This window comes from Oryza brachyantha, chromosome 1, assembly GCF_000231095.2.
Source record: "Oryza brachyantha chromosome 1, ObraRS2, whole genome shotgun sequence".
Lineage (NCBI taxonomy): Eukaryota > Viridiplantae > Streptophyta > Magnoliopsida > Poales > Poaceae > Oryza > Oryza brachyantha.
Genome location: NC_023163.2, coordinates 29,685,214 through 29,704,086, shown reverse-complemented (window position 1 = coordinate 29,704,086; position 18,873 = coordinate 29,685,214). Strand labels below are relative to the sequence as shown.

Below are 18,873 nucleotides of genomic sequence, written 5' to 3'. Positions count from 1 at the left end.
CGTTTGAGGGACGTGCGTGTACAGGATGATTGGTAAATGGTCAAAATGTCAAGGACGGAATTACTACTGCACTCTGCTCGCGTGTGCAAAGCTTCATCGCCCGGCAGGCGCGTCTCGTTGGCATTCCTTCTCTGCTGCGTAGGACTCCCGATAGAACCGCGAAGCCACCCCCACCGTACGTGATATTCGCTTTCCGATTCGGCTGGCGCAGTTCGCATCCGACTCGGACCGACCTGGGTGAGTCGCGAGTGTTTGGTTGTTTTATGAAAAAAAAACGCTAAACGCATATTTGCAAAGGAAAGATAACTTATGGATAAAAATTTTATTTACGTATTATTAGTGATCTAAAAGTCAAGACTAGAAAATAAACTCTATAAAAAAACTCTAAAACCAAATCTAAATTTAAGTTTAAAAATTCAAATTTTAGCTTATAAGTACGAGCATAAATGAATTCCGGTATTGTTTGTCTAGATTTACTAAACGACTGTACAAGTAAAACAGAGTAGATAATTAATTATGTATTAGCTAAAAAATCTTTAAAAATAGATCAATTTGATTTCTAAATTAACTTTAGACCATTTTTTTTTAAATACGTACCGTCTGTCAATTCAGGAAATGTGCATGCGTGTTTGAGCGTGAGCTGAGGTTGGAAAGGGAATGAAATTTAGACCATTTTTTGTTTCAAGGTTTCGACCGAGGCCAATTGAACACCCTGAGGTCAAGGCCCAATCCGGCCCAGGACAACCAAAACTCCACCCGAAGACGATGTCTATCTATGCCTCCGACGCCATCGGCTCCGGTGCGGCCGTGGCGCAGCCGAGCCGAACGCGGGCGGCGCCGACGACATGGCTCGGGCCCTCCTCCGAGTAGCCCGCTGCTACTGCTACTCCCCCTTCCCGCGCGCCCCGCCGCTGCTGCTCCACCGCGGCGCCTCCTCGCCTCGCCTCCGCTTCCTCTCCCTCTCGTCGCCCTCCTCCGCCGCGCCGACGGCTAGCTCGGATGGCCCCGGCGACAAGGGCCGCTGCGACGACTACCTGGGGATGAGCGACGACGAGCTGATGGGGCAGTGCGAGATGGGCACCTTCAAGGCGTCCGGCCCCGGCGGCCAGCACCGGAACAAGCGCGAGTCCGCCGTCCGCCTTCGCCACCGCCCCACCGGCATCATCGCCCAGGTTCTCCGCCTCCGTTTCCCTCTCCAATTTTGTTGCTTTAGTTTTATTTATTGCTAATCTAATTGAATGTGCGTGTTCACCTGTAATCGTTTGATAACACTGTTGCGTCTCTGAATTCTGAAGGGAAGGAAGAACATTTGAATGCACATTGGCTATTTGAAAGAATATGCCTGAGACCATGTGACAAACTTGATAGTGCTTCCATAGTCACAACTTATAGACCATGAAATCTGCTAATGTTTAATGGTTGATCAAGATCGATTTATAATCCTTTCAACTAGTGATTTTGGTGAAATTCATCAACCTGTGTTAAAACCCGTTCATCAGATCCACTTAACTTAAATGAACATTCCATACATTGCTTCTTGGGTTGTTAGTGTGAAGGATGGATAGAAGATTGGTCTATGGACCCATCATGTAGCATATCAGATTAATGCAATCACTAGAGCATTGAACTTGAGCTACGTTGAATGCCTAATTTCTGGCTTGTTTGTGGCCTCTCTGTCATCCATGGCATGCGATGTTTTTGGAATTTAACTAGCTTCGCATCCTTCTCATTATGATTCTCGTAGGCTGTGGAGGATAGATCACAGCATAAGAATCGAGCATCTGCTTTGTCTCGGCTTCGAACCTTGATTGCTCTCAAAGGTAAATTCTATTATGCTTCAAGTTAAGCATGTGCGTTGGGTAGATACATACATATCCAGCACTAGAACATTGTAAACCAAACAACTTCATCTGTAGTGAACCTGCTCACCATAGGTCAGGAATCCAATTACATGCTTTAGGGTTTGACCTAGTGTATTAAAAGTGTTAATCTTGATCAGCTTCCACTTTCATATGATTACAGCATTGCTAGTAACTGATGTTTTAACATGCTTGATCTACAAATTTCATGCCGCTATGGAACACTTGGATATTCATAAACTTGGCTTCATCAGTTAGAAAGCCAATAATTCTCGAGGAATACACTCCTCCAGTTGAGCTTCTTCAGATATTACCCCTGAAGTCTACAATCCGAGGAAAGGATGTTGGCCCCCAAATTGGTCCAAATAACCAAAAATTCGCTCCAGTAGGTTTCTGTTCTTTCCTTGACGTGCAACAGAAAGTTAATATATTGATCACCGTATTCAAAATTTGAATGCCGCATTTTCCACTATCTCTCCTTGTGAGCAGGGAATGCAAGCTTTATTAGATCTTCTTTTCGCTGCTGAAGGCTCAGTGTCAGAAGCAGCAAAAATTTTGGGGTAATGCTCCAAGTTTTGTACTTTATCATTGAGATTGTGCTACGAATTTCTATTTTATCCTCTATGCCGGCTCACAGCATGTTCATTTCATCCTGGTTTTACAATGAAGCCACCTCATACATATTAGTTCCGTAATTGTATTTCAGCCTAAGCACTGGTGCTGTGTCGAGGTTGATTCTATCAGATGATTCACTCCGAACAGCTGCAAATGAACTGCGAGCTGCCAAGGTAACCCTGCTCCAAATAACTGGTGTTGTCTAGGTTCATTGACTAGAGCATACCAGACAGCACATTCTGAAACCAAAACATAACCTTCTGGAGTTCTGGGGTCGCAGCAATGACCGCTATTGGCCCATTGCCTAGACACTATAAGCCCTGAACTTTAGACCAATGCTGATCTGTTACATGATCAGCAGTATCACAAATTATTTACAACTTTAGAATTAGAAAGTAGTTGGGAACTTAGAAATTAGATGAGCTAAACCATTGGCCACTTTATGTTACTCTTTATTATTGAACATCTCCTATATTTTGACTATTGATAAAGCTGTGAATCCAATTAATTTCATCTTAAGTTCGCTAATTTACTGCATGCTTTGCTAGTCCAGTGAAAACTACCATAACCGTGCATCTCTCTTCCCCTCTCTGTGTGTGCTAATTTACTGCATGCTTTGCTAGTCCAGTGAAAACTACCATAACCGTGCATCTCTCTTCCCCTCTCTGTGTGTGCAGGGTCTGAAGCCACTTAAATGATAGGGGACTTGCCTGCACAACATTCTCATCATCGATGATGCCACAGGTTCGTGAATGGCATAAAACTCATGACTTGAAGGCACACCGGGGTACTTGGCCCAATTTTCCTTTTCTGCAAGGAGTGATACTCAGGATGTCTTATAGATGGGACTGGTACCAGCTGTGGATGTTACACCATTCTATTTGTGGCCTCACTCTGGCCATACATAGGCATCAATATCATTCAAAAGCCAGGAACCATCGTTTTTCAGATGGATCTATCTAACATGTAACCCTGATAGTGAATTCTGTTGTACATGAACATACGTTATAATTTCTATGTATTGCCATTGCTTGATGCTGTCTTGAACAAATGAGCCATTGTATAGTATGAACTTGACAGAAACTCTTCAATTTCGAAAGAATGTTACATACATGTCAGCTATCTTGTGTCTGAGGGCTCTGAGACTTTGAGCACCATAGTAATATTCTGGGTTTCAAAACTGTGCAAATGCGAAGGAATGTTGCCTGTCGTACAGGTTTGTCTAGAATCAAGTGAAAGTTAACCTTTTCTGCCATCAGCTCTATTTCTCATTCATCAGGCGCTCAGCCAGGAGTAGGTCATCAGGAGTCGTCACCTGCAAATAAATTCACATTACAACCAATCTCTTCAAACCTAGGCACCTCAGATGAAAACATTAGAGCTAAATTGGGAATACCTTTATGTTCGTGTAAGAGCCCTCCGTGATATAAACAGGATGCTTCAAGTATTCTACAATGGATACATCATCTGTGACCTCAAGTCCATCCCTGAAAATGTAAAGTATATTCGTCAATGAAAATTGTGAATCAGGATGTTTGTGAATTCTTTTTGCAGGGACAAGACAAGAAAGGTAACCTTTTAACGAGCTCAAAACCATCTTTGAGTAAATTGGGCTTCATGACCTACAACGAGAAAATGTTCTTGTAATATTTCAAAAAACAAACACTTCCCTTTTACAGATTAGATAAGGATTAGTGTGTTCTTACCTGAGGAGTTTGCATTTCCCAAAGAGTTTTCCTATCAAGTGTTTTTACGACAAACGAATCGTTGTCAGCCTGAAGAAGAAAGAATGAAAAGGATTACACTCAAGCTTGAATGTTTTTAAACACGATGGTGCACAGAAAGAAACTTTACTGAAGATTCACTGAACACATCGGATAATTATTCAACAAGAAGTTGACAAAGACCTTTGTAAGCTCATCCTATTGATCATCATCTGGATGATAAAACTCACCTCCTTGATAGTAGCTTTCACAGGAACGCCAAGAACAGCAGCTCCATGCACCGCAGCATCTTCTAAGACCTAATAAGTGAAATGAAAACCAATATTATTCCTAGCAGCCTGCAAAACACATGGAGTTATTCCATGTTTCTTTGTATATAACTACTTCCGAGCCAGAAAATAAAGTTGTCAGGCCACAATGAAACAGAACATTTTCGACCTGTCCACAACAAGGTACAGTAACGATTGGAATCTGGTTAATTTTATTTGACAAAAGCAATGCAATCGCACATATTAGTTCATATGAACGAAGTGTAGGTTGTAAATTCAAATTAGAGTGAAAGTTTTCTGTTGGTTCAGCTATGAAAGATAAGATACTTTATGAATATTCTGGAACAAGAACATAGTAAAGAAAAATATCTTAGTTCAATTGGATCACAGGAGCTAACCTTTTTGACATCTTCAGAGGACACTAAGGGCCTTGCAGAATCATGTACACAAACAAGTTCAGAGCCTCCATCAATCTCCTGCAAAGAACACAAGACAAAGTTAGAACAACAAGGAAATACATACTATATATGTGCCCAAAGCAGCATTGTGAAACTGGGTTATTACCAACCTGTAATCCATTAAAAACAGAGTCTTGCCTCTCTTTTCCTGGGAGGGCAAATTTAATCGGTATTTGCACATTTTCAATAGAATCTGTGGAAGTGAACAATAACATGGCCATTTAATCACAGGCAGTTATAGTGGAAGAATTTGAATTTGATAGAGTTTATGTGAAAAGGCCCAGTCAAGTTTGGAACCTTCAAATACATCTTTGTAGCCTGGATCACACACCACCACAACTTCTTTGACTTCCTTCATCTGACAGAATGTCTTTAAACTGCATGATAGAATGTAGGAAGCCCAAATCTGAATTGCATTGCATGATGGTGTAGGAATCCCAGAAAGGAAGGAACCTATGCTGAAGAAATCAACCTGTGCAGTGCAATCGGCAGCCCCAATAGTGGTAGATACTGTTTTGGCATACTTGCCTGGTGCAAAAGGTGGGTTAGAATTTGGACACAACAGTCATTCTCTGGATGGCTACTCTCAGAAAAATCACACTGGAAGTACTTGACAATTTCATTGTCAAATAATTTTGGCATTGACAATTTCAATGCCAAATAACAAAGCACATTCCATTGCACACATCTAATATTCAGTGAGAATTACCCTGCATTTTGTTCCAATTGTTTTTCTGCTCCTAAAAACTACTACCTCCGTTTAAAATGTAATATTTTCTAGCATTGCCTAGATTCATATAGATGCTAATAAATCTAGACATATATACAACTACTATACATTGATCAATATACATTGATCAATAGATGTATCTAGGAATAGCTAAAAAGGCTTATAATATGAAACGGAGGGAGTAATATTCTGTAGGATGAACAACCTTGATGCATCGAATTTATCCTAATTCCTAACACGAACGTCGATGTAAAATATTCAACACCAATAGCTTCAGAAATCGAATAAGAAAGGTTATGCTTAGAAAACATCAACACGACGTTAACAACAACCCATTAAGGATTAATGTGAATAGCACATGATTACTTGGGAGCATCGATTATCACACGACAGCCATTGAGAAGCTTGTGAAGCGGAAGAGAGAAGAATACCCCCATTCTCTTTCCCTGCCCGCCGGACAAGAGCACCACCGAGACGCTCCTCTCCTTCACGGCCTCGCCCTGACGAAACAGAAGCGCGTCAGCGTCAGTACATCACTCCCTCTTGGTCAACTCAAAATCGAGCAAGCGCGCCGTGCCGCGTCCTCTGAAGACTGAAGAGCCACCGCACCTGCGCGGCTCCGGCGGCGCAGGCAACCGAACCCCAGCGCCTCCCGTGCCGCCGCGGCGCAACCGCGCAGCCCCGACCTGACCACCAGCGACCCCCCCCCCCCCAGAAAAACGAAGGCATCAGCACGGCAGAAACGAGAACTCCCATATCGGAAGCGCTGGCGGGTGGCGCTCGGGCAGAGCAAGCGCGAACCCGGGGCGGGACCGCGAGAGGACGGAGAAGCGGCGCCTCGGAGCCATCCTTACCAGTCCGGAGGCGGCGGAGCGCGAGCTCAGATGAGAGAGACGGCGGTGGCGGCGGCGGCGGGGAGGGAGCGGGCCGCGCGTGGAGGCGGAGGGAGAGGCGGAGCTCCATGCCGGAGTGGTGGCAGGTGGGGGGTGGGGGGAGACGGGCGGCGCGGGACGGAGGAGACAAAAAGGTCGTAGATGTGGTGGGTTGTGGTCAATTCGCGGCGTCCACGTGTTTTGGTTTTTCCACCGCATGGAGCATCGATTTGAATTGAAATCACATTTATGTTTCTTCATCAGTCGCTTGGTTGCTCAGGTTTGTGGTATACTGCTATGCGATTTTGACCGGGTTTTACTGAGGCGGTGAGATCTTGAGCCTCTCAAACTTCACCACCCAACTCATAGTCCAGTTGACCAAAAGTTCGTTCTTTTCCCTTAATCTGTAGCTTGCCCGCGCATTTGCACGGCTAGATTTAAATCATTTCTATGTTTTACTCATATCTCTTTTGATCTTTAAACTCTAAATTTACATCTCTTAATATAATTATATTAAATATTTTATCTATTTATATTGATTCTTTAAGCATATTAATCTTGCCATGGCGTGAAGAAGAATTGGAAGAAGAAAAGTTTTCTCAACACGAGGAGAAGGGCCCTTCGAAATTGCATTATTGTAAGGGGATTTTGAGTATTTATCTAAATGAGGGAACAAACAAGGATAAGTTCCCAACCTCTATTGCTCTCGCGTAAAGCCTTTTTTTTACGCGACAGAAAAAAGTGACTACGAATTCCTCTTTTTGTTTGCGAATCCCTGTTTGTATCCTTTCAGCGCACGCTCATAAGTAGCGATCACGGAAATCGATCAAACGATACCCATAGCTGCGTGTGAGATCTATTTATATGTTTTACTCATATTTATCTGATAAACAGAATGATAGCAGACTAATTTACATATATGAGAGATATGTTTATGTGTTCTACATACTTACAAACAGAATGATTCTATTTGTATATTTTACCCATATTTATCTATTTGTTTATCTATGTGTATCTTGAGAACAAACCTGTACATTAATGATCTCTGTTCCTATACACACAGGACTTTAGCTTTTGCCTCGTGTGGGAAATTAAGTTTCACAGTTTCCTTTTTGATTAGGCTATGTTATCATGATGGTACATGTCCACTTGTCAGATTTTGTTGTTATGCTCAAAAATTTTGTGGGTGTCCGAGTCAACGGTTATATAACTTTCTAAATTATAAAGGAGAAAATCAAATCCACCATGATCTAACCGTGCTCTTCTTACTATTTTTCTATTCTTAAACATGATACACAAATAAAATATCTCCATTCATAAAATTTTTACATAAATATACATAAACTTTACCTATAGATAAAATATTTCTTGCTATAGACTTTAAGTCAACAGTTATATAACTTTCTAAATTAGAAAGAAGATAATCGAATCCACCATAATCTAACCGTGCTCTTATTACTATTTTTCTATTCTTAAACATGATACATAAATAAAATATCTCCATTCATAAACTTTTTACATAATTACTATTTTTCTATTCTTAAACATCATACATGAATAAAATATCTCTATTCGTAAACTTTTTACATAAATATACATAAACTTTACCCATACATAAAATATTTCTTGCTATAGACCTTATGCATAGATATTCATAAACTTTAAACATAGTAAAATATTTCTGTTCATAAGCTTTATACATAAATAAAATAATTATATGTAGAAATATATTTTCTCGTTAACTTTGTACAACGATCAAAACAATCTACCGTAAAAATCACAATAATAATGATTTAATTTAAGAATTTATTTAGATGTCAAAATTTTGGTGTTAAATTTGCAATCTATTGTTTGATATATTTAATAATAAAAAATATAAAAAACAACACTATAAATTAAAACTCAAATATAAATTTTAATTGATTATTAGTCGGCGTTGCAACCTATGGGAATCGAACTCAGACTTTCAATTCCATACCTGAGTCCGATTAAAAAAATTATCTTATCTTATCTTTTTTCTTCCAATTCCAAACTTGAGTTCGATTCAAAAAAATATATTATTTTATCTTATCCTTTTTCTTATTTTAATTAAGACATAATCTGATCTCGGTGGACGGCCAACGAAAACAATTTCCGATTTTATAATATGTATATAGATAATAGATTTTACTTCTTATACAAATATATCTATTAATCTACATCGTTATAATCTAGACCCATGATCTAACGGTCCATATTTTTCTTCGATTATGTTTATATAATTATAGTTATCAATCTACACCGTTATAATCTGTACCTATCATGATCTAACGATTCATATTTTTCTTTTTCTCCGATTAACGTGGAAATTTCTAGCTTCAAGCACAAACGTGACGCCTCCTTTCAAGACTGTCTTTTATTTTTCTAAGCCATCGTGTTAGATCCATATAAAAGCTCTTGCATGATCTACCTGGAGCTGTACCACGATGGACGATTACTGAAGCAAGCTGCTACCTACCCTGTTGGAGTCAGCCATGGCGGACACGGGACACCGTCGCCGGAGCTTTCGATTAGTGGGCGCCTCGGTAAGCCATGAATTAATCTCATGAATTAATCTTTCTTGTCGGTGATTCCGGCGATTAGATGGATCGATGGCATCGTGAGCGATCATCTAACGGCACATATTTTTTTATTTTCTCTAAATAAATTGCACTATTTATACAACTATAGCTATCAATCTGCACCGTTATAATCTGGACCCATCATGATTTAACGGTCCATATTTTTTTTCTCCGATAAACGTGAAAATTTCTAACCTACAAAGCGAACGTGGAGCCTGTCTTTATATTATAATAGATAGATAGATAGGTAGGTAGGTAGATAGATAGATAGATAGATATTATAATAGATAGAACTGAGTAAAGAAAGAAGTTTTTTTTTTTTGGTTTTTTGAAGCGATATATGTTGAGTGACTGTGGGATAGAGAGAAGAGGATGTACTCGCTTTTAATTAGCAGAGACAAAGTTTTGAAACCCTTTACTTTTTACCTCTGTTTCACCTTATAAAATGTTTTGCTATCTACTTCCGTTTCTAGTCATCCTCTATTCTGGTTTCTATTTTATCTTTTATTTTATATTATAAAATATTATAAAGACATATATAAAACATATACTTGATCCATGTAGTAACATAAATTCTTCTAATATGAAGCTGACAGGGTAAACTGATGGAGTATTTTGTAGTCTTCTATTATTACCTTTGTTAATAGTCTATTTATCACTAGATTCACTATATTCACAAGGATAGTAGTAAACTTGACAAATAAAATATATTCATCATCTATGAATTGCTCTAGGTTTGGCTAAAATATATTAAAACGTGAAACAGAGTGATTACGTTGTATTCTTCTTCAGCTTGCTTCGTTGGTTTTTTTAGTGGAAGCGAACATTAAGCCACGGACAACAAGGTCACTTTCAGCGATGCGATATTCTTCGAGAACATTCTTAAATCGAGGAAAAGAACACTTACAATTATTACCAGCCACGTATGTACATTGTACAAGATGGGCTCCGTTCCATATGGACATAACTCTCTCACCATGAAGGAAAACCTCAACCTACATTTGGCCCTAAGCAAAGGTCGAAAAGGGAACAAAACATCTCAAAGATCGGCAGATCCGCAGGAATAAACAGCTTCAAGACTGAACAAAATCTCACCCTCCTAGCAAATAGAACCAGTTACAGTAGGACGGCTAAGCCAAGCTCCTACACAGCAGCAAACATATAATTTCTCCCTCTGGAATCCATCCCCGCGTCATGTGGATCCTGTCCTGATTCCTGGTATCCGCGATCATGCTCTATCTCTCTCTCTCTGGGGTTTATTCGATCAGGTGATGAGATTGCTTGGTGCTTGTTCTCATGGTTTTGGTAGCTTTGGTGCCACCAAATCGGATTTGCATGGCATGACAAGATCACTGACTGATTCATACTTGGGGGGCCCAACGTATATCAGTTCAGCTACAAACAATCGAGCATCCCGTCTAGCTGAGAAGTTTTAGTTAGTTGAAAGATGTTTTCATCCCAGAAACAGTAAAATCACTGTGGCCTTGTGGCACATAACCGAGCTTTCCCAGGGTTAAGCAGTGATTCTGACATGATCCAACCCTGAAATGCAGAAAGGGGGAAGTTGTTAGTCAAGCTGGCAGCAACCGTTTCGTTTAAGTGGCTTATCCACAATTATATCTAGTAGTTGGGGTGCAAGAGTCAGTATTTATCACAAAGACAAGGAATGATACCTGTTCTCTAGCTTTCTTCTTGAAAGTTCCATAAGAGGAAGAAACAATTTTGCAGGATTCTGCTATGTGTGCCATGAAATCCATGTTACATGGGTTTCCATAGTGATCTGATCGCTTGGAGTTCATCTGCTTCCGCACATGTGATGCATTAATGAAATGCAGTAATACATGAGCCTGTACAGCAGAATTCCATGTTAGAACAAACAATAAATGATAAAAAAAAAACCCTTAAATATGGCAATGCAGTGAGGGCAGATGCTTACATGGAAAGCCGCTTTGATAATGTCATCTGACTTTGCTTGGTCCTTGAGCAAAGCATATACTTTATCCTTTGCTGGGTTATATGTTACCATGTATCTCTCATCCTACAATTTACATATGAAGGAAATATTTCAGATATACAACAGCTGACCAGTGAATGAAATGACTCTTAAAGAGGGAAACAGAAAACACAATGTCCTCTGGGGGTTTGTGTGTATGCAGGTGGTCAAGGAACTAGGGATGTACCTCAAACAATGGCCGTATGGCAACAAATGAAGCAGGTTCTTGAAAGGCTTCACCAAATCGTGATCCTGAAATTACATACTATGAAATGCCATCCAACATGTATAAGGATTCAAGAATGATTGCAATCAGAAGCACTGGTATAAACCTATTGCGATTGGCTCATGCCGCCAAGGTGGATTAAATATCGTCTCCTGTGAGTTCCCTTCCTTCAATGAGGGGATATGCCCTGTACCACCGAAAATTAGAAATTAAAGTATTTGACAGAATGGCAAAAAGGCAATGTGCCTAAACAGGTCGCCTATCTAATTTTACATGAAAAGGTCCAGTTTCAGTTTCAAGATCAGTATTTCAGGACTTTATTTTAGATAAGAACACTAGATAAGAAAACACTTATCTTCATACTTCATAGCAATCTCATGAATTTGACTAAAAGAATATTTACATTGTGTCATATTATTATAAGAACATCATTTGTCCGGTTTTGAGTTTTCTCCACACAAAGGCACTGCTTCATTGACTCAGTAAACAATTAAGGATCAAAATTGGGCCCTCCAGAACAATCAAATATGACATTTTAGACTCAGTGACTCACCAGTCTTAATGAAGGAATCCACTGCAACAGTGAACCTTGCCCTGTTTAAAGTGTTTAGCACGACTGATCTCACCTGATAAAAGGAATGGAACCAACATATGTTATACAATCTTCCAGAGTTCACGAAAGCACTGAAACGATAACATAATAGAATGAATGCAAACCTCATGATATGAACTCAGAAGATAACCACATGAAAGGAAGGCAAATGAAGTCACCAATGATGGATTCCGTTTTGAGATAAAGATGCTCAAGCCAGTGCCCAGCTTCATGCAAAATAAAGTAAAGTCAGGGAAACTGCTGAATTAAGTCAACTAGTATGAGACTAGTAACATTCCAGCCTGAGTTAAAAACAGACTTTCAGGTCAACTTATGCTATCAAAGCAGAACTTTCAGGTGCATGTACAATCGATAAATCACAAGGGCAAAGATTAACATATAGGGCAAACCAGAGAAACACTAGTTTTTCATTCTGTAGATTTCATAGAAAAAATTGCAAATTAGACCCATAATTAGTGCTAACATAACAATCTAACACTATATGCACAATGCACATGTTTGGAGGGGCCAAAAACATGGACAATGTTTTGGCGTAGAAAATTATTTATAGTAGCATTAGGAAGCCCTGGCATTGATAAGCCACTTAGTAACAAGAAAGCTCAATAATTACCAGATCTGCAATGTTCCCAACAGATTCGCCTTTAGCAGTGACATCTCCAATGTTTTCTCCTCTTGCATAGGCCTTATAAATTGGAGTTCGAGTTGATGTTGATGTAACAGCAGCAACATTCTAAAACATTGCAGAAAGAAAGAACAACCTTCATCAATACTTTTGAAACAGATAGATATATTGTAAGTCCAATAGTAGCAGCTTGCAACAGTTGGTTAGGGCAGACCTTTACAACATTTGCTACACAAGCCATGGGCAAGAAAAACTGAGGGAAGGCTGCAGTTGCCAACTCAATTCCAGCTCCAATCTCCAGCAATAGATCACTAGAAAAGCGGAGCTGCAGAACATTTCATCCTCAGTCAATTGTGTATATGGGACCAAGAAGTTGTGAATAATGCGGATATTGCAAAAATGACATGCTTCCATATGATTTTACCTGCTTTAGGTCATAGTCAAACTTCTTTCCTTGACGCGCAAAAAGCATTTTTCCAACACGACCAGCACCATCCTGAAGCAAAAGCATAACAAGAACTAATGCTATATTACAAGGCAGATTTAAATACCTACTTTATTGGTAAGGACAAGGAATAAATATGACCAACAGGAAAACAGGAGATATTGCTAGGCTGTTCTGCAGATTGGATAGACAAAATACTAGAAGAATAAGATCCACCAGGTCGTTGTGGTATGGACAATCTATAAAGCTATTATAAGGCAACAGCTACTTCATTGGGAAGAATTGGCGATCACAGAGAAGATTATTTTAGCATATACTCACTAATTTCCACTTTTGTGTTCATGCCTGTGGTAATGGATTGACTGAATCCTTTTGTTTACACAAATTTACATAGGTCCCCAAATGACTTCAATAAATTACACGACAAGTATGGTGACAAGAAAAAATATCCTCTTGAATAGACATAATTTATTTACCTTGAGGATCCAGTTGATAGCAATGGCTCCTGGTGTTACCTTGCTTTGAGATACTCCAACAGAGCTCAGCAAGGTTCTTGTTGTAAAAACACCCATTGCTCCACCAAAGAAATGCTAAGGAATGAAAGAAATAATTTAAGATAAAAATGATTTATTTGAATTTATTATTTACAAATGACAAGCGAACACAAGTTCCAAAATATACCTTCAGGGCTCTCCAGGTCATGTATGGGACGTATGACGGAGTAACACTGTCTGGAAAGCCTTCAGGCACAACATAGGATCTTATGAATGCCATAACCTCCTGCAGCCATATTATTTTACTTGGTTATTTATTTTCAAGCTGTGTATGGTGACTGTAGATAATTTATTATAGTTTGATATCACTTCTGTCACACGGCACTTAACAATCTTCCAATAATAATAACATAGGATCTTAGGGATGCCATAACCTCCAGCGGCCATACTATTTGGCTTGGTTATTTATTTTCAAGCTGTATATGGTGACTGTAGCTTATTTATTATAGGTTGATATCACTTTTGTCACACGACACATAACGATCATCCAATAATAATAACGGAAAACTAAAATGTTAAAGAGTCGATCCTATAATACTACTCGTAGTTAAATACTTTGGACAAAACTTCAACAGCAAAATCAATCCTTCTAACCGAGAACATGCTTTGAAATAAACAAAAACGACAAAACTGAAGAACGTTGGAACTTCCGCATGTATTCATAAAGACCTCTAGTCAAGAAAAAAAAAAGCAAAATCTCGCGAGCAAAAAGAGCACAAATCTTCAACCTATCTGCTGTAGAAATTGATGTGATAAACAGTCATATGCGGAACTTACGAATCTAACACTAAACCGGGAGCCTCGACCATGTTCTACTTCTCCCAGCTTCACCTCAAATTACCTCGAAAATATCGAATCACTTAACTCAAAGGTGCCGAAGGGCAAAAATCAGCCAGCCCCCACGTCCTGAGAGAACAAACAAATATGCCGTACCAAAATGAGTTCCTATTGCATCAAATACCCCCAAAATCAAATCTGCCGATGCCTAATCCTCCAAATCAACAAATCTAAGTATCCAACTAACAACATAGACCAATTTGAACCATCCAATCACTCAAATCCGAATTTAATGCCCTAATTCGAACCCCCAGCGCAGAGCCATTTCGCAAACAGTAATCATCAAAAACATGCCAGCCTGTTACAACTCGCACCAAACATCTCACCTCGGCGGGCGGCAGCGGCGACTGCAGCGGCACGGCCCTGACGGAAGCCCCGAAGGAGACGGCGGCCGACCCGCCCCTGCCCCTCCCCCTCCCTTTCCCCTGGCCCCCATCCACCACGTAGCTCCACCGCCTTCCGTCCACCTCCTCCAGGCACAGGAACCCCTGCACCGCGGCCGCCGGAGCCGAGGCCCTCGCGGGGGCCGCCGGCGCCTCGACGGGCGGCGACGCGATGGTGGCCCGCACGGCCTCCCTCACCGCGAACCGCGCGTCGGGCGGCGGCAGCGTGATGGTCTGCGTCGCCGCCGCCGTCCTCTTCAGCCCCACCGTCGGCGCCATGGCTGCTGCTGCCGCGCGCGCCGGCGCCGGCGACCGCCGCGGGCGCGGCTTAGTCAGGTGTGCGTGCCGGTACCCTCTCCGGCGTGCCGCCGCAGAGGACGAGACACCGATGCAGTGGTTAGAGAGAGAAAGAGAGAGAGAGAGAAAATTGTATATGGCGGACAACGCGAACAATGCCAAGATGGAGGTGAGATAGAGAGAGAGAATACGAGGGTGGGAATGCTTTATAGCGGAAACCCACACCCTTCGCTACGCGCACCAGGCGAGCTGCACCTGACCGCCTCCCCGAGCCCCGTCGACATGTCAGCCCGGGCCCACCCGTCATCCACACACTCCTACCCGCGGTACGCCAACGTGGTGGTCCAGGGTGGCGTGGGTGCGCCAGATGCACGAACACCCCCCGGTGTAAAATCGGTTCGACCGCCCGCAGCTCTACCCGTCTCTCCGTCTGTAAGGTGGGTCCCACGTGGGGCCCGGATGTCATTGACGTGAGATTGAATGGTGAGGTGGGAGGCTAAGGCGGAGGTGGGGCCCGCGGTCCGGTGGTGGGCGAGCGGCAGGTGGACCGCGGGTGGAATTGGAGGCGGAGAGGGGAGGAGCGGTCGGTCCCGTCGACTGTGATATTTTTGCGGGCGCGTGGCGTGGCGGTGGGGCCAGTGGATTCATCGGAACTCCGTCAGCCATATGCCGGGACGGGCGTTAAGTACGAGGTAAGAAGAGGAGAGCGCCGTGAAAATATGAAATGGTCCGGTCTTCTCTGGCCCGTCGTTTCGTACCTGTAGAAACGTGGTACGTACTCCCCTCTGTCAAAAAAAAAAACAATTCATCGGTTTTCGTATCTAATGTTTGACCGTTCGTTTTATTTAAAAAATTTTAGAAAATTAAAAAAAATTAGTCATACGTAAAGTATTATCTATGATTTATCATCTAATAAAAACAAAAATGTCAATCGTAAAAATTTTTTGAATAAGACGAAGAGTTAAAAATTATAGGTAAAATTGAAATTTTGTTTTATTTTGGGACGGACGGAGTATCATTTTTCCTCCTAAAACAGCCATAACCAAAATGATTTGTATGATTACTGGGATTTTTTTCAAGTATGAATTAAGGTCGAGAAGAAAAAATATAATGTTTCGTAAGAAATAAATATCCGATGGAGAGTACGGGTGAGAATGAGCAAGGCCCGTAAGTTTTTTCATAATCCTATTTAATTTTTAAAAAAAATTTAGCTCAAAATTCTATATAATTTTATTTTTAACCCGTTTTGAACCCAGCTCTTAAATTTTATAGGCAAAATAGTTGGATCCATTACCGCCCACAATGGAGAGAGAGGAGTGGTAAGCACATTTCGTTTTTCCCCATTACAGGTCCATATTCACTCGTTTTTCACGTGCACGCTTCCCGAATCGCTAAACGATGTGTTTTTTACGAAAAATTTCTATATAGATGTTGCTTTTAAAATATCATATTAGTCTATTTTTTAATTTTTAAAACTAATAATAAATTAATTATCTACTACGTTTTCCGCACCAGCTAATTTAACCCCAGCTGAACACGGTTGTAATGGGCTAAGGATTTGGGGTTATTTCATATCCCTATTTAATTCTTAAAAATATTTATTTCAAGACTCTTTAACCCATTTTGAACCCAACTCTTAAATTTTAGAGTACTTTTTTCATCCTTGAGGAGGTACCATAAGGTACTACTGTTTTCTATACAAAATTTGGTATTTTCTAGTATCTAAGGTACCAAGATATACTAAATTTTACATAGAAAACAGTGATATCTCATGGTAATTCCTCAAAGATGGGAAAATTGCTCTAAATTTTATAGGTAAAGGAATTGGACTCGATGAGATGGAATGGTAGTTGAAGTTAAACTTAGAAAAAAGTTCGAATGAAAAATGATGAGACAAGTAATACTATGAGAAGTGCTACTAATAATTGTATTTTGGTACAATATTCAATTAACTGAAATAGTTATATTTTAGAACAGAAAGAGTAACATATAATTTGTAAATACAATATTTATATGTGTGTTCTTAATTATGAAAACATATGTTAAACTATCATGAAAAACTCAAAAGTAACTTTAAATTTAAGTTTTAATTTTTAAATTTCAGATCAAAAGCATACAGATGAATATAAGCAAAAGAGGAGGCAGAGGGAGGAGTGGTATGTGTACGGTACGCATTATGATCCCATATAAAATTACGCTCGTAGATGCGTCTTAACGTCAACCGCTGCGTCTTGAGATCATCAACAGCTCAAAATCACCGTGGTGGTAAGCTCAAACAGCAGAAGAGTCCCGACATTCGACAACGATCAACATGTACAGAACCATCGATCCATTCTCACGAGATTTGTCATCCACCGGCGAGAGCACTCACGGGAAAAACCAGCCTTACGTACGTGCATGATCCAATGCCAATTTCCACACGAGGCCATACCGCCGTATGGCAACAACAACCAGAAATCCCAGCCCGTGTAAATTCACAAGTGTCAAGTCCCTCTCGTTCCATAACCACGCCAAGGGCGGTTCTAGCATAGGAATATAGAGGATCAAGCCCTACTACCCATTAATGCTATGTAAGTCCTCGCTAAAGCCGCTACTAAAATTTCATATTAAAAATTAGTGAAAGAAGGATCAAATTTTATCTGATTTATTTAGACAACTCTAGCATCCGGTCAAATCCCTCACCAACCGTGGAAGATACCGAGAGCCGTCTTGTTTAGAGATTGAGATTGTTTAAAGTTACTTTCCTAACATGGTCATTATACGTGGGCTTGAGAAACGGAGGACTTACGTATGTTAGTAATCACATCATGATTAAAAATGAAAAGATTACATAGATGTCATTATAATCGCAAAATTAAATATATGTCATCATCACCCGCATATCATTGACTCATGCAGCCCCACATGCTGTTGAGATATCAATGATATATCTCTAACTTTACAAAATTTTAATAATAAGTTTGTAAATTTCCTAGAAAGCACACGTCGGAGGAACTGCGTCTGAGATCGATCAGCCCGTGAGCGAGCCGCGAAACGAGTTGTTGCTGGGAGGGGCGCAGGCGCAGGCGCAGCGAGCCAAAAACCGGATGGTGGCGAGGCGCGGGGATAGGTGGCAAACAGGCAGCGCTGCCGGTTTCGCCTGCGGCCGCGTGCACCACCAAGTGGCGAGCGCGAGCGAGCGGGTAGCTAGGCGACGGCCCGGTTTTGTTTTCTTGCTAGCTAGCTCGCGCGCGCCGCGTGCGTGAGTCGTCGATCGGGAGGGCGTAAAGATATTTTTGTCTCGTCGTCGTCGCGCGCACCTCGCAACGGTGCAACCGCGGCGCCGGTTTTAATTCTGGCGCCCGCCCGGCCGTCGCCGTCGTGTGGTTGGCCGCTCATCTGCCCTTCTCCGATCCCCCACCCCCTGGCCATCTCCCGCTGCCCGGGCGCACCGCTGCCGGCAAACTGCTCGGGTTAATTTAATTCCATTTTTTGTGTTCACACGTTTCGTTTTGTATTTAGTACTGATAGCCAGGTAAAAGTTTGGTGGTTAGGCTAGCTAGTTCGCTGCACTGAACAAACCTGGAGTGAGGCACTACTCATCAAAAACGTTTTGGTCAAAGCAAAGCATCCTCCTCTCTTCAGGTTTAGCGTGTTCTGCTACCCCGGCACATTTAGTGTGTGCATTCCTCTCCGTGATGATAACGTGATATCTGCTACCAGCTTGCGGTTCACCTAATCAGGATGAACGCTTGCGCTTCTTTTTTTTTGTCATCATGGTACTCCTCGAATCATCG

At 41.1% G+C, this 18,873-nt stretch overlaps 3 protein-coding genes across 4 annotated transcripts; 1 reads left to right on the top strand and 2 right to left on the bottom strand.

The window, feature by feature from the left end:
• Window positions 1-765: 765 nt before the first annotated feature.
• On the top strand, window positions 766-3,238 carry LOC102702057 (peptide chain release factor 1). The gene is made up of 6 exons (XM_006645081.3): window positions 766-1,172; window positions 1,745-1,820; window positions 2,114-2,244; window positions 2,349-2,419; window positions 2,566-2,647; window positions 3,152-3,238. Exons 1-6 carry the CDS (start codon window positions 846-848, stop codon window positions 3,170-3,172), a joined length of 708 nt encoding a protein of 235 aa, XP_006645144.2. The 5' UTR covers window positions 766-845; the 3' UTR covers window positions 3,173-3,238.
• Window positions 3,218-6,676, bottom strand: LOC102713323 (2-C-methyl-D-erythritol 4-phosphate cytidylyltransferase, chloroplastic). Of its 2 annotated transcripts, XM_040527841.1 has the most exons (12): window positions 6,510-6,676; window positions 6,265-6,341; window positions 6,087-6,155; window positions 5,398-5,453; window positions 5,223-5,302; window positions 5,036-5,118; window positions 4,866-4,943; window positions 4,429-4,497; window positions 4,181-4,249; window positions 4,050-4,096; window positions 3,871-3,961; window positions 3,218-3,789 (listed from the first exon to the last, which is right to left on the bottom strand). In XM_040527841.1, exons 1-12 carry the CDS (start codon window positions 6,616-6,618, stop codon window positions 3,736-3,738), a joined length of 882 nt encoding a protein of 293 aa, XP_040383775.1. In that variant the 5' UTR covers window positions 6,619-6,676; the 3' UTR covers window positions 3,218-3,735. The 2 variants fall into 2 exon arrangements, with proteins under 2 accessions (XP_040383775.1, XP_040383779.1); XM_040527845.1 differs by lacking the exons at window positions 6,087-6,155; window positions 6,265-6,341; window positions 6,510-6,676 and adding an exon at window positions 6,022-6,040 and having other exon boundaries at window positions 3,238-3,789.
• A 3,317-nt stretch (window positions 6,677-9,993) lies between these two features.
• Window positions 9,994-15,253, bottom strand: LOC102713043 (protein root UVB sensitive 6-like). Its single transcript, XM_006646482.3, has 13 exons — window positions 14,744-15,253; window positions 13,708-13,806; window positions 13,503-13,616; window positions 13,006-13,077; window positions 12,796-12,906; window positions 12,570-12,689; window positions 12,064-12,165; window positions 11,900-11,972; window positions 11,453-11,533; window positions 11,308-11,372; window positions 11,064-11,165; window positions 10,801-10,974; window positions 9,994-10,669 (listed from the first exon to the last, which is right to left on the bottom strand). The coding sequence occupies exons 1-13, from the start codon at window positions 15,077-15,079 to the stop codon at window positions 10,601-10,603; spliced, it is 1,518 nt and encodes a 505-aa protein (XP_006646545.2). The 5' UTR covers window positions 15,080-15,253; the 3' UTR covers window positions 9,994-10,600.
• Between the last annotated feature and the right edge of the window lie 3,620 nt (window positions 15,254-18,873).